The 14,959-nt window shown below is 36.4% G+C and overlaps 1 protein-coding gene across 1 annotated transcript in view; it reads right to left on the bottom strand.

The window, feature by feature from the left end:
• ZNF654 (zinc finger protein 654) overlaps positions 1–14,943 on the bottom strand; it is an 81,999-nt gene extending 67,056 nt beyond the window's left edge. The window contains exon 1 of the mRNA XM_044251168.1: positions 14,706–14,943. Coding sequence (XP_044107103.1) covers positions 14,706–14,894 — 189 coding nt within the window. The 5' untranslated portion in view covers positions 14,895–14,943. The remainder of the gene's footprint in view (positions 1–14,705) is intronic.
• Positions 14,944–14,959: the final 16 nt, after the last annotated feature.

Here is a 14,959-nt window from a genome sequence, read left to right as displayed (position 1 = left end):
GCCTTGTTCTTAAATGGGAATGTGTATCCGACATTAAAAAAAATGTCTGTTTTGGCTAGTGACTAACAATTCTGTTCCTTAACTCTTCAGACCCAGTAGTCAGACTGTACGGATCATTTAGATCCCTTAATTGGTCCTTCTACCATTTACTATTAATATTACCACCGTATTCCTAGAGACTTCAAACTAGAAACCCAATGCAAGTTCATAAAATTCTTTGTTCCTGTCTCCACATTTAACCAGATGCTAAATACTTTATTTCCATATTTCCTGAAATTGTTCTTGTCTCTCCATTTTCACTGCCACGTCAGGCCCTCAATCACTCCTTTTCTGAAATACTCCAAAAGCTTCCTTTTGTCTAGGCTTTCATTCATTACTTCAAGTTTATTTTAAAACAATATTTTATGAGTAATAATGGTACCATTGTGCCCTTAAACCTAAAATTCAAATTCCTAAGCCAAGATCTAGACCAACCCATTTTTTCTTTAATCTTAATATGAACCAATACTTTTCTGAATATATGTTTTAGTCCAGTGGTTCTCAAACTTTAGTATGCATCAGAATCATGGGAGGTTTGTGAAAAAACAGACAGCTGGGCCCCAGCCCAAGTTTCAAGATTCTCTAGGTCTGGGGTGGGGCCAAGAATGTGCATTACTAATAGTCTTCACACTCCACTGCAGGTCTAGGGAATCACACTTTCAAGAACCACAGCCCTACACAATTAACTACCCCCATTCATAAATACATCAATATCATCTACTTTTTAACAAATTATCTCCTCTACTTATACTTTCCTCCTCCTCATACCACTTCCTTTTTCATGTCTACATTTTAATACTAACAATTTTTTAAGACTCAATTCAAATGTTACCTCGTCCACTAAAACTTTCCCAAATTACGACTATTAGAAATAGTCTCTCCAGCTGAACTTGGAGAGGACTTAATATACACTGTGTTAGTGGGACTAGCCACCATTTCGCTGTTTTAGGTTTATTTATATTTACTCATTCATTTATTCTAAACTTACTGAGTACTTACTGTGTACCAAGTACTCTCATGCTTTCATTTTTAGTAGAAGGAAAACTGGTACACAAATATACATTAGATGGTGTTAAGTACCTTGGAAAACAAAACTCTAGGTAAACGGAAAAGAGAATGCTAGAGATAGGATGCTACCTTATACTTTCGGTGGGGTGTTCAAGGAAGGCTTCCATCTCTTATAAAAGGGTATTTGAGGAGGGGCCTAGAGCAAACCATATAGAAATCCAAACGAAAAGTGTTTCTGACAGACAAAACAAAAGCCAACTGCCAAGGCCAAGGGCAGGGGCAGATGTATTCAAGTTAAAGGAAGGGCAAAAATGTTAGTGCAGTTGAAGGTAATTAGTGGAGGCAAAGAGTATTATGAGACTAGTCAAAGAGACAGACAAGAGCCTGATCATGAAGCACTATAGTCCACTATAAGAATTTTGGCTTTTTGAGACAGAAAAGCATGGAAGGTTTAGAAGAGATCTCACGTATCTTTAAAGGGATCACTTTGGTTGTATGGAAAATAAACAAAAAAACTGGAAGCAGGAGATAAAATAATCCAGAGAAAAGATAACTGTGGTTTAGATCCAGGTTTTAACAGTGCGTGTCAGATATGTCTTTTCTCCCTTATCAGATGTTTCAGTTCCTTAAAGGCAGAAGTTGTGACTTTTTTTCCTTCTTAAATCCCCTATAACCATTAAAATGAAGCTTTTCACATAGTTTACAGACAATTTTTTTAAGAATACTTTCTATAACACTTCAATGGTACTTTATTTATCTAGATCTATGCCTAAAATAATTAAGGATAATTCTACTGGTATTAAGAAAAAGTAAGTTACATACTGTCTGGAAGACACATATGCAGCATTTTAAAAGCACCTATTAATTTATGAGTACTTAATACTTGAAGGTAAATTCAAAGTATAAAAGAGAGAACATGGGGCGCCTGGGTGGCTAAGTGTTTATAAAGCCTCTGCCTTTGGCTCAGATCATGATCCCAAGGTCTTGGGATCAAGCCCCACATCGGGCTCTCTGCTAAGCAGGGAGCCTGCTTCTCTGCCTGCCTCTCTCTCTGCCTACTTGTGATCTCTGTCAAATAAATAAAAATAAAAATAAATAAATCTTAAAAAAAAAAATTCTGAATCAAAGACGACAGACCAAAAGACCACATATCTTGACAATCCCGTTCGTATGAAATGTCCAGAAAAGACAAATTTAGAAAAACAGAAAACAGATCAGTGACCTACAGTGAAACTGCAGATCAGCTGTAAACAAAGTATAGGGACTTTATGGGAGTGATAAAAGAGAAAAAAAGAATCTCAAGAGTTTAAGAACAGAATGACTTCTGCTAATATAGAAAATTAAGAAACTATAAATACAGTAATTTTTTTCATAAAAATCAAGAAAAGTTAAGGAGCAGCATAGTTAGAGCTAAGTGCCAAGAAGCAAAAATTGCATGTCCACTCTAAGTATATAAGCATAAGATGACACAGGAAATCAAAATAATAAAAGGATAAATGAATTTTAAGATCCTCATAACTTAGTTCTACCTATTTTTTTACAACTTTCTCCTTTCTAGAAGAGTTTGGATTATGTATGAAAACAAAATCATCCATCATTGTACTGTCCACATATAACCACTACATCATGGTGTATTTCCCTTTTCAAGCTGTGTGACTTGGGGTTAGTTGCTTAATCTCTCTGAGTCTCACCTGCACTATTCATAAAATGAAGATTAAAAATAGTATCTATCTCACAGGGTTGCTGCAAAGAATAAATGAGAATCTAGGACATGGGCTGACATACTTTTTCTTAAAGAGCCAAAAAGCAGCTTATGGACCATACATCCTCTATCCCAACTACTCAACCCTGCTGTTGTATCATGAAAAGAAGTCATAGGAAATGTAAAAATGAATGTGCAATACTGCTTATGTCACAATGGCTTACAGCAAAGGTTCATAACTTTTTGGTGTTTTGGGATTGTTGCTGAGATGTGTTGTGTTTTTTTAGCAAGTTTTGAAATTCTTAAAGAGAATATGACAAAAACAAAAAACAGACCAAAAATATCTTCAGTCTTATTCAACAAGGAAATGGCAAATACAGCTTTTTGCAAACCATTTCAGAGAGTTCACAGACCTTCTGAAGTATACAAATGGTCCTATATTATATCATCAAAAAATCCTATTTCTAGGGGCGCCTGGGTAGCTCAGTGGGTTAAGCCTCTGCCTTCGGCTCAGGTCATAATCTCAGGGTCCTGGGATGGAGCCCCACATCCGGCTCTCTGCTCAACATGGAGCCTGCTTTCCTCTCTCTCTCTCTCTCTCTCTCTCTGCCTGCTGCTCTGTCTACTTGTGATCTCTCTCTCTGTGTCAAATAAATAAAATCTTTAAAAAAAAAATCCTATTTCTAATGAAGTGGCTCATTTATCTTCACCACACCTGCCTTCTCTAAAATCTACATATGAGCACAGTGAGACTGCACCAGCCTACGTTCAAGCTATATAATCCTGTTACAAATTTTCTACCTACATTTTTTTGTATTATTATATTTTCCTAGGTCATTATATAGTCATCGTACACATCATTTTTTAAGGCTAAATAATAGTTTATGGGGGCTGAAAAGTTTTCAACTATTTTAGATGTTCTGGCTGCTTTTGTATTTTCAATTTATTCCTTTCATTAATTACAATTAATGTTATGATAAATAGTCTTATATCCAAATTTATATTTCCTCAAAAGTTAATGCTTAAGGAACAATACTAAGCCAACAGGTAAAAATTATTTTTAATGTTTGTAATATATTTTGATGAACAGTGGTCCAGAAAGGTTGTGGTGATATTTATTCCCACAGCTGAAAATGAGCTGTCCATTTCACTAAACCCTCATAAGCATGAAATATAAATTTTAGACTTAACTTTTTACCTGAGAGACCTTTAGGCAAAAGTTTTCAAAACATGGTAAAAGGAAAGATAATTAAGCTCTAAAATGCATACCCACTGTATCCTAGATTAGTAAGAATTCCACATCTACACAAGGTTATAGTTTAAGTAATATGTACAGACTTTAATCATTGAAGGTAAGTATCTGAAACACATTCCATACTCTCCTGCCTTCAAAACACAATAACATAATTTGCAATGATGCAGAACTAGAGGATGGATGGAACAGATGGATGGAACTAGAGGGTATTATGCTGAGGGAAGTAAGTCAATCAGATAAAGCCAATTATCGTATGATCTCCCTGATATGAGGAATTTGAGAAGCAACATTGGGTGTTTGGGGGGTAGGGAAGGAAAAAATGAAACAAGATGGGATCGGGAGGAGACAAACTGTAAGAGATTCTTAATCTCACAAAACAAACTGAGGGGCGGGGGGGGGGGGGAGCGTTAAAGAGAGGGTGGTTAAGTTATGGGCATTGGGGAGGTTATGTACTATGGTGAGTGCTGTTAAGTGTGTAAGCCTGACAATTCACAGACCTGTACCCCTGGGGCTAATAATACACTATATGTTAATAAAAAAAAAAAAAAAAACGTTGTATTAGTTGTTACACAAATGAAATGCCCTATTATCCAAATAGAAAAACAACAACAACAACATGATAACATAAAATAACTCAGAACTCTTGCATTTTAAAAATAAATACTATAGTGAGCCACTGCTTATGAGAGAAGTATATCCCATTTAGGTGGGTTGAGAAAAACAAAAGAAATAAAAGGGTTGAGAATCACTTCTTAACGGGAATTTCTGATAGCTTAAGTTTCATTTTTTTTTCTCTTTTACATTTATGAACATCTTTAGTTTCTGCTGCCTTGACTTTTTAATCACTATTTCTACTCAGTCCACAACTGCTTTATTAAATACATATACAGAGATGTTACGATACCAAATGCATATTCCTAGGTACAGTATAATATAAGTGTATACTGAAATGGCTAAGAACATACAGGCTCTGGACAGTCAGGCTGGCCAGATTCCACTCTGACAATCACATACTATCTACAGTGCTTTAGTCAAGCCATTAACTCTCTTGGTCTTAAGTTTCCTGATCTGTAAAATGGGAACAGGGACACACAACCTATAGGGTAATGGATTAGGTGATAAGACAAATGAAAGGATTCTTATGATGATGTGAGGAAACAAAATGCCTACGTCATGAAATGAAGTGAGATGAATGACAAAGGCAATGTGACCTTTTGACAATATGTCAAAAGGTGGATCATCTGCTTCTGGACCACAGCTGACCTCAGGTAACTGAAAACACAGAAAATGAAACCATGGATAAAGGGGCTACTATACTGACATAACTGCTTCTCTACCTTCTCTCTTTCCTCATTTGACTTCTCTGTACCATTTTTTACCGCAAATGAAGCCAGAAAATGAGCCTGTGCCCTTCTTTCTCCAAGTTAATTAACTGATCAATTACAACACTCAACCTCAAATGAATGTAACTAATCATGTAACTAGTCATGCCTTCACCTATGCAAATAAGCACTGCTGAACAAAAGTGTAGACTAGTGGTACTCCACATTAATAATCAGCAAATTCAAATGGTTCTGTAGGTCAATTCAACCTACCTCTCTAAGAAGCTACCATTTTAGACCTCCATTTGCCTTAAACCTCCAACCAGCATCATGTACATTCAACAGATACACTTTTCCTGCTACCCCAAAGCTCCTACATAAAGCAACCCCTCCATTTGTACTTTGAATCTTAATCTTCCTTCCCTTTTTGGAATCTTATTTTATGGATTATCCCTTCTTTCTTTTGTAGATTTACCTCATCCTCAAACTACTCTGTCGGGGACCGCCTCCGGCCGGGAAAGTCCCCGCCATTACAAGATGGCGCTTGGCTCACTGCCAGCAAAATATGCTGCAAGTAAACACCGAACTTTCTGGTGAAGCCCACCTGAAGGAGGACATAGTCATTGGCTGTTTCAAATTTAATCAGTATAATAACAGGACTCTCATTGGCTCTCCCCATTGTTTGGCCCCTTATTGGTCACCCTGACACATATAAGCTAAGAAAGTTGTCGAAATAAAGAGACGAAGCATTAACACCATGCCAGGCTGGTTGTCGTTCTTGCGGGCCGAGGGCGACACTACTCCACTCTGACTTCTGCTCCTATCACTGTGTCAAAACAGCTCTGCTTAAAATCACCAAAGACCTCTCCGTGTTAATTCAATGGTTGGATCTCAATAGCTTTCAATGTCAAGTACCATTCACTCCATCCTGAAACATTCTCTTCCATTGACTTCTCTGACACCATAGTTACTTGGTATTCTCCAACCTCTTTAACTAATCCTTCTCAGATTTCATTTGAAGACTCAACCTTTTCTAACAGGAAATTTAACTGTGGAGTTGCTGAAGGTTCATTTCTAAGTCCTCCCTCTTTTGCATTCCATATTGTCTCCCCATGTTAGCTCATTCATCCACATGGCTTCAAATACCATCCATCCACATAACTACCAGATCTCACTTCAGCACTCTGGATTCTATAAATTCAGCTATCTCTAAGATCCCTCCTTGGCTGAGGAAAAGGCATCTTAAATTCAACATGTTCAAACTAAACCAAAAACTCCCAGCAGACCTCAACTTGCCCAAGAATCCAAAAATAGGCAAGCGTCTTATTAAGCCCTATTTTATTGTATTATATACCTATTCTTTGAAGAACTAATCAAAGTTATAATTGCACACAAAAATAATGCCTGTTTGCTTACTTCTACAGACCTAGTGCCTTATATAACTGACAAGCTTCAACTATAATATCAATGACTTTTTTTCCTACTGCCTAGATGGAAAGCCTTTCAGCTATTTTCATACTCACTTCTGCTTTGAAGAGTTGAGTGTACCCAGTGTTTGATACAGTGTTTGGTGCAGTATACTAGACTTTAGGATCCTATGTGACAAATTATACAGACAGAACTCCTCTCACGTTGAGTTTGTCAGCGGTATTCCACCATGGCTCTAATAGCCAGGTGACACTGATTGGGTCTCATACTAGGAACAGACCCATGGTGAATAGAATATACTGCTGAAATAATGAGCTGACCTGTCAGAGAAATAGGGAGCTAAGAAATCAATGTGATCTATATTCTATGAAAGCTAAAGGTTACCTATCTAGTATTAGATTTATTGGAAATTTCAAAACTTAAAAATACTCTCTAATTTAGTTGAGGTACTACTATAACTACAATGTAACCAGAATTAATATTTAGTTAAGTAAACTAGTTTAGATTTTAAATGTTTTACTATTCTTACCACTGCATATTAATGCACTTAAAATGGTATACCAATTAACCATAGTTTACTGATCTTATTTATGTTTTCAAATAACTTACCAGACATTGATTTTACCATAGCTTTCTTAAATTTATTAAAGTTCTCTTTTTGTTTGTGATCACTAAGGTATAGTTTAGTACTTTTTGGCAGAAAAATCAAGATTCAGTGCCAACAATAATAGTACAACTGGTACCTCACTTGTGTTTGGCAGAACTGCAAATGATGGTATCATTAAAATACTTAAAAGCAATGAACTTCATTTAAAAATATTTTCTCCTACCATTTTATCTACAAAGTTAAAACTGAGATTAACTTTTTTTAAGCCAGTATGATGGGTGGTTATTAGAAAGCAATATGGACATATTTTTAATGCAAGATTGTATAAAAAGAAGTTATTTTAGTTTCATTGGTTAACCTAAAAAGATCTTTGTAAGTTCACATAACCAATTCATTTTTTTTAAAGTTACATACTCTTAGTAAACAAGGAGTTCACATTTTATCATACTCAAGTAATCTGGCATTTACAGCATTTATTCACAGAAAATAAGACAGGAAGGTAGGAAGAGTAAAAAATAAAGTGTTTTTTATACTTTTATTTTTCCTCTGATTATAAAGATAGTTGGTTTAATCAAGAAAATATAAAAAAATTAATAAGTGTAAATAAAATAATTAAATTCGGCTATAAATTTATCATGAAGAAGTTATCCATTTATTAACAATTTGGTGTATTTCTTTTCAGTCTTTTTTATTTACAAAAATGGAATTACCCGTTCCTATGCCTTTTCAGTAGATACTACAGCATGAACAGTTTCCCATTTGAATAAATATTTAAAAATATGTCTCTCAGGAGAACATAGGATTCTACTACATGTAACAATTCCCCTAACTTTGGTCATTAAAGTTATTGTCAAGGATTTGCTATCATAAATAATGTCATAAGGAACAGTAAGTACCATTCAATTCTAAAAGTCAATTTAAAACACATTAAACAAAAACAGCACCAAAGCATTTATCTCCCCAAATATAGCCATCAAGATTTAGGATTCACTTTGCTTTGTTTTTCCTAATTATAATAAATTAATGTGTTTCCATGGAATTCACCTTTTATGAACACTGCAAATGTCGCAAATGTGTCAAATTTTGAAAACCATTTTTAAAAAGCTGAAGTTTTAATTTGCAATTTAGTAATATAAATTATTTTGCCAAAAAGAACGCACAAACTAAATCTGTGTGATGAAACTATTTCTAGCTCTGAATATTCACTACAAAGTACAACAGGAAGTAGGATACTCCTTTTCAAAAGTAAGTTAATCACTTTGAATTAGTTTCAGTTCTTTCCCTCTTCATCATCTTTCATGTCTATTATTCTTTATTGAGCTAAAAAATGAATTTGAGATTTCTAGTTAAATATGGCAGATTGGACACACATTTATTTCTGCTCCCACTTGAAAAATCCACTGAAATAATAGTAAAAATATTTTTGTTTCAAAAGACCTAAACCCACAAGGAGGAAAACAATGAAGAGAAAAGATGACAACATTCAGATAGCTATTATTTAGAAAGGAGGGAGGGAATTCAGGAACAAATTAATTTGTACTGAAGAACACCAGAAAATCTCAGGAATTTGAAACACCATGTATCTTCAAAAGTGGAGGTGAGAGTGAAAAACAGTATGTTCAAAGTCCCCCCAGATCCCTTCCCCTACCAGATCAATGGAAACTCAGGATTCTCTGAAGAGGCTGAACTCTAAGAGGCTCGGAAAATGGGCAGAGGAGGAAGGGGTTAGAAGGAAGGGAAGCAATAAAGAGGAAAGTCGGGAGCAGTAGTAAAATCAAAGTGTACAAACTGAAGAGTGAATCTGTAAGGTACTCCCTACCTCCACCATCAACTAGACTAACTGATCATATCCCTAACGAGGAAAAAAATTATAAACATGGAGGTAAAAATCCTAAGAGCTAAAATAGTTGTAAGTAACTGCCTCCAGGGAATATGTGGGTTAAGAATGGGACAGAGTATGACTGCAGCTTTTTATGATAAGCTGGGGGGGGGTGGGCACGGAGACAGACACGACTGGTAGCCTAATATCCTAATATCCTTGGTTTCTTCTCCCTTATTAGCAGAATCATAGACATGTGTTTATCAGGAAAAATAATATGAAAAAATATTAAAAAGTCCTAACTTTTTTTTTTCAAATGGGGATAGCTAACAAGGTAGAAATTGAAGTCAGTGAGTAGGACTCAGGCAATGTATGTCTTACCCAGACACACCCTGTTCCTACTACTTAGAACTCAGATGTGATGGCTGGAACTCCAGCAATTATCTAGAGTCACGAGGCAAACTTGAGATAAGACAACAATGACTGATAAGAAAAAGCAAATGATGGCACTATGATGATAAAGCCACCATATCATTTCCATACTATCCATTCAAGACTTTTCACATAAAAAATAAATGTATACAACTATTTAAGCTCTTTAAGTCGGGTTTCTATTAGAAGCAAAATTCAATTCCTGATTATTTAAGACCTTTTAAAATAAATACATATAAAACATTTATAAAAATTCAAAATAAAAAATAATCCCAATTAATATCATGAATTGTTAATAATGTATTCTTATACCCTAAGAAACTACTTAACTATAAATACTATGTAAATTCTATATTAAAACTAAAAAATAAAGACCATATTTTCCAAAAACAATTAAATTTTTTAATTTCTCTAGGGGCGCCTGGCTGGTTCAGTTGGAAGAGCACACAACCCTTGATCTCAGGGTCATGAGTTTAAGCCCCACGTTGTGTGTAGAGATTACTTAAATAAATAAAACTTTAAAAAAAAAAAAAGCTTAAATTTTAATTTCTCTAAAGAGACATTAGCATGTATTTTTAAAAATATATTTTTGCCATTTGTATCAGTATTACAGACATAAAGTATCCACTGAGTTTCAAAGTAAGGTTATAGTGGGGTTTCTCAACACTGGCACTACTGGTATTTTGGGTCGGATAATTCTTCGTTGTTGGGGCTGCCCTGTGCATGTTCAACAGCCTCCCTGGCCCCTACCCACATTATGCCAATAGCAACCCCCAATGAAGACAAAAATAACTCCAGACTTAAAGAAGGTCCCCTGAAGAAACAAAATCTGAGAAAATGTAGTTGTTTCTGCACATCATTTAGTATTTCATCAGGTTTTCTAGGTAAATAACAGAATTTTAGAAATGTAATATTCCTAAATTTTCTCTAAATTTTATTGTGGGATACAAACTATAAATGATCTACAGATTAGATTATCTCTCCTGTCCCTCTTAAACCATCAGAGGATTTTGCACTACAGAAATATTAATAGCGTCTACCTATTTAATCTTATCTACATGCCACACAGAGTACTGAGCACTTCAGGTTCATTCTCTCCTTTTCTACTCATGACATCCTCATGGGATGGCTAGTAACCCTATTGTAGTAAAAAAACAATTTAAAATCTATTTTAGGAGCGCCTGGGTGGCTCAGTATGTTGTATCTGCCTTCAGCTCAGGTCATGATCCCAGGGTCCTGCTGGGATCGAGCCCCCGCATCGAGCTCTCTGCTAGGGGGGGGAGACTGCTTCCTCCTCTCTCTCTGCCTGCCTCTCTGCCTACTTGTGATCTTTGTCTGTCAAATAAATAAATTAAATCTTTAAAAAAAAAATCTATTTTAATCAACATATCGAAGTATTTCCAGAAATATTTCTTTATTACTCACTATATTCTTTCTGGCACTAAACTAAGAACAAAGTACCTTAACTTGCTAGTATAAATTTATGATGAAAACAATTCAATATACCTACAACAAGGTAAGTTGAATTATTACAACCATCATATATGAGAGAAATAGTTCACAGTACCAAAGAAGTCAGAGAAATGATAATTACCTATTTCTTCAAATATTTTTTATACTGTGGCATAATGAAAGAGCACTTTTAAAATTTTTCATCCATGCTCCCTGAGTACTTTCAGTAACTACTTTTCCCCTTTACACAACTTGCCCCCCAAAATTTTATAATTATAATTATAATTTGAAAAATTTTATAATTATTTGAAAAATTTTTAGATGATTTACTTACTTGACAGAGAGTAGAAGCAGGGGGAACCCCAAGGGGAGCAGAAGTGGGAGAGGAAGAAGCTGAGCAAGGAGCCCCATGTGGGGCTCAATCCCAGTACCCTGGGATCATGACCTGAACTGAAGGCAGATACAACATACTGAGCCACCCAGGTGTCCCCTGAGGATTTATTTGTAATTTCAGTTTGCACTTCAGTAGAAATTGAGGCTGGGTTCAAATCCCAGCTTGCCCACTTACTGGAACTTAAGACAAGTTAACTTGTTTAGGCCTCAATTTCTATTTTATAACTTGCATAATAAGACCAATATGAAGGATTTAATAGTTAGTGGGCCCTTGATAAAAATTGTATTTCCCCCTCCTTCCCTCCTTAAAGCAAATGAAATATCAGTTAAGGGCCAATTCTATTTAAGCATTTGTTCAGAGTCTACAGATAAGAGCCCAGGGAGATGTGACAAAGTTAGTCCAGCATTAGACCATGTAACTATTTGGAAACCAGCACTTTCAATATCTCAAATTCATCATCTCAAAATTAGCTGAAATCTCAGGGGCTATTACCTTAGTTTAAAATTTCATAATTACTCGTATTGCTTCTCAAATAGAAAAGTATATCATTAAAGTACTGAGTGTAGGCATAATTTATCACATACATTACCTACTGTCTTCTGTTTTACTTCTCCTTGTGGTAAAAGACACAAGAAGCTCTCTTTCTAAGTGCTCTTTCCTCTCTCCCTTCACCCACACAACTAACTGCCAAGACATTTTGATTCATATTTCTCTCTGAAAGGAAGATAAATTGGAGCCTTTCTTCTCAACACCACAAGGCTCTGTGTATAATTCATGTATTTAGTTAACTGTCACCCACCCAAGTGTATATTATCCATTTCATAGATTACCCATGATTAAGTAATTTACTAATGAATATATGTTACTTAATATTATTCTTAGTAAACATTAGGAAACCAAATGCTTAAAAAGAAACAATCTTTGGGAATTAGTTATATGATCCACTGCTTCTCTTACTGGCAAATAAAAAAGAACTACTATACTAGGATCATATTAATCAACAGATAAAATTCAACTTAATACAGATAATCCTTTATTCCATCTTAAAAGTTTTAATACAAAAAAAAATTTCACAAGGCTCACCTGCAAGGTAGAACTAGGGCAGGAACCCTAAGAACAGATCTACTGGTAATCTGGAGTACTATAAAATATGTAATGAGGTTTCAGGTAAAAGTCGGTAACATGAAAGTTTCCAATATAACTTAACTCATAACTTAGCAACATAAAATAAAAGTTTGTTAAGTATTTCCTGTTTAGTTTATTTTCTTGGATATTTAGGAGGTAGTGGAGAGTTTTATAGAACCATCAACTTCATTTGTTAAAATAATTTACTGTCATTGATCAGATGCTGTTATTTCTCAGGCTAAATTTACTAATTTGTTCTTAAAACTGATTTCAAGATACAGAAGAGTAGTTAAAAGTTTTACAAAAATGTCTGGCCCTCAATTTCAAATTCTACAGAAATTAACAGTTATCTGATCAAGTAAATTAACAAAGCTAAATGTAACCAAAACCAAGTTGCATTAATGATATAAAAGCAAAACAGAAAAAAATGAAAAGACCTTCTGCCATTGAATATATTAAAAAAATCAAATGTAACCTAATTTTCAGAAATTTTAAATACCATAGATACAAAGTCTACCTGTAACATGGTTTCTACATATAAATACACAGTTAGACAATAAGTACTGTAAAGACACTGATCTCTAAATCCAGTGAAAGCCAATACCAAAAAAAAAAAATTTCAAGAAAGGCACTAAATAGAGAACAATGCCAAAGAAAATCGACACACTTTATATCAAGACAATTTCCACCTTCAAACCAACTTATCTATGGATGTGGGAGGAGGGAGTCAAAAAAAAATTTTTTTTATTTAAACTAAAATGTTAAAAACTTACCTGAAAATGTCAACTCTGTCCTTTTTCTTTCAATGCTTGTAAAGGCATAAAATCAAATTTCAGCAAACACAATAACCACTTCTTGTTAACTTTATTCCTACTTGTTACCACAATGAAATGAAGCTAAATTCAATTAATATGTAAAAGATTCAAATCCTTTACATATTCACTCATTTAATTACTCTCCCTATTTGGAAGAAGAGGAAACTAAGGCACAAAATGATTAAGTAACTTGCAGGTTACTCAGGTTACGGGGTAACAAAACTAGGAAGTGGTGAAGCCATGATTTGAACCCTATACCTCCAAGATAACAAACAAATTAAAAAAGGAATGGAGTGTTCAAGGAGTGTTAAAAAAAAATTACAAAACAGTTTGCAAAACAAGAGTGTTATGAACGAGAACGAAAATTTTAAACTCTATATACATGTAGATGTGAATGTAAATTACACAAATTTTACCCCTAGACAAGTACTTTGTTGCTCTAATATTTGATTACGGTCAAACACTCCTAACTACATCAAATCGTAGTGGCAGATTACCAAGTAAATAATTTACCGTCACCGTCCGGACATTGTATTTTACAAGCCACATAAAATACATTGTAATTTAAAACATGGAAGGGGGTGGTGAGGTAACCCGAGCAATAGTTTAAGGAAAACTACTTTCTCTACCAGTCGTTTATTAGAAAAGGGAGTACGTATGTCGGGGAACCAGGGTAAGACAAGGTAAGATGACAATCACACAGCCTTAACCCCACCTCCCAAAAAAGTAACAGTGGGTCAGCACCTACACCGACTGGAGAACTGGCCCACTGGGATCTCGTGAGGGGATGACAGGAGACCCTGGCAGAGGGGGAGGGGTGGCGATGACAGGAGAGGGGGCGGTAGAGAGATGGCATGCCACCCATCTCCGAAAAAGGGGAGAATACGGGGGGCAAGGGGCGGAGAAGGGAAGGCAGGAAATGTTGCCAGAGATTCCAAATGAGGTGAGAAGGAACAGGGTAGGAAACCCTAGAAGGCGGGACCCTCGGGCAGATAGGGGTCTGTTCGGAGCAGAGGAGGCATGTCAGTACACAGCCTTCCTGCCAGCTGACCCTCCTTCCCTCTAGTCCCTCTACCCCTGACAAACTCTCACTTTCTCAGCAACCCTAAACCCGCGGGTCATCCCAGTCCCGCTCCCTGCCCCCCACCCCAAGCCGGATAGGTGGAGAAGGGAGCTTCACTCTCTCTCCTTGTTGGTCTGGGGGAGCGAACACCGGACACAGCCCTGATTCGAGAACAAGAAGGGCAGGAGACGCAAGGAGGCCCAGGACCCGGGTGACAAGTCCGGGCGGCCGACGGGAGCCTCACCTGACAGAAGCGTCGGCAGTAATCCCGACTGCTGATCCCAAAGCCGCCGACACCGCAGCTGCCGCCGCCAGCGCCACCTCTACCGTCGCCCGCAGCTCTAAACCCAACAGGGCCTGGCGGGGACTCCACAATGGCCACGAGCTCTTCTCCGAGGCGTTCGGCCTCTTGATCGCTCTCTTCCTCCGCCATGAGGCTCTCGCCGCCCAGCGCGTACCAGCCCCTACGCCGCCGCCGCTGTAGCTGCCTCGGCTAAC

The sequence above is a fragment of the Neovison vison genome, chromosome 6, assembly GCF_020171115.1.
Source record: "Neovison vison isolate M4711 chromosome 6, ASM_NN_V1, whole genome shotgun sequence".
Taxonomy (NCBI): domain Eukaryota; kingdom Metazoa; phylum Chordata; class Mammalia; order Carnivora; family Mustelidae; genus Neogale; species Neogale vison.
This window is presented reverse-complemented; position numbering and strand designations above follow the sequence as displayed.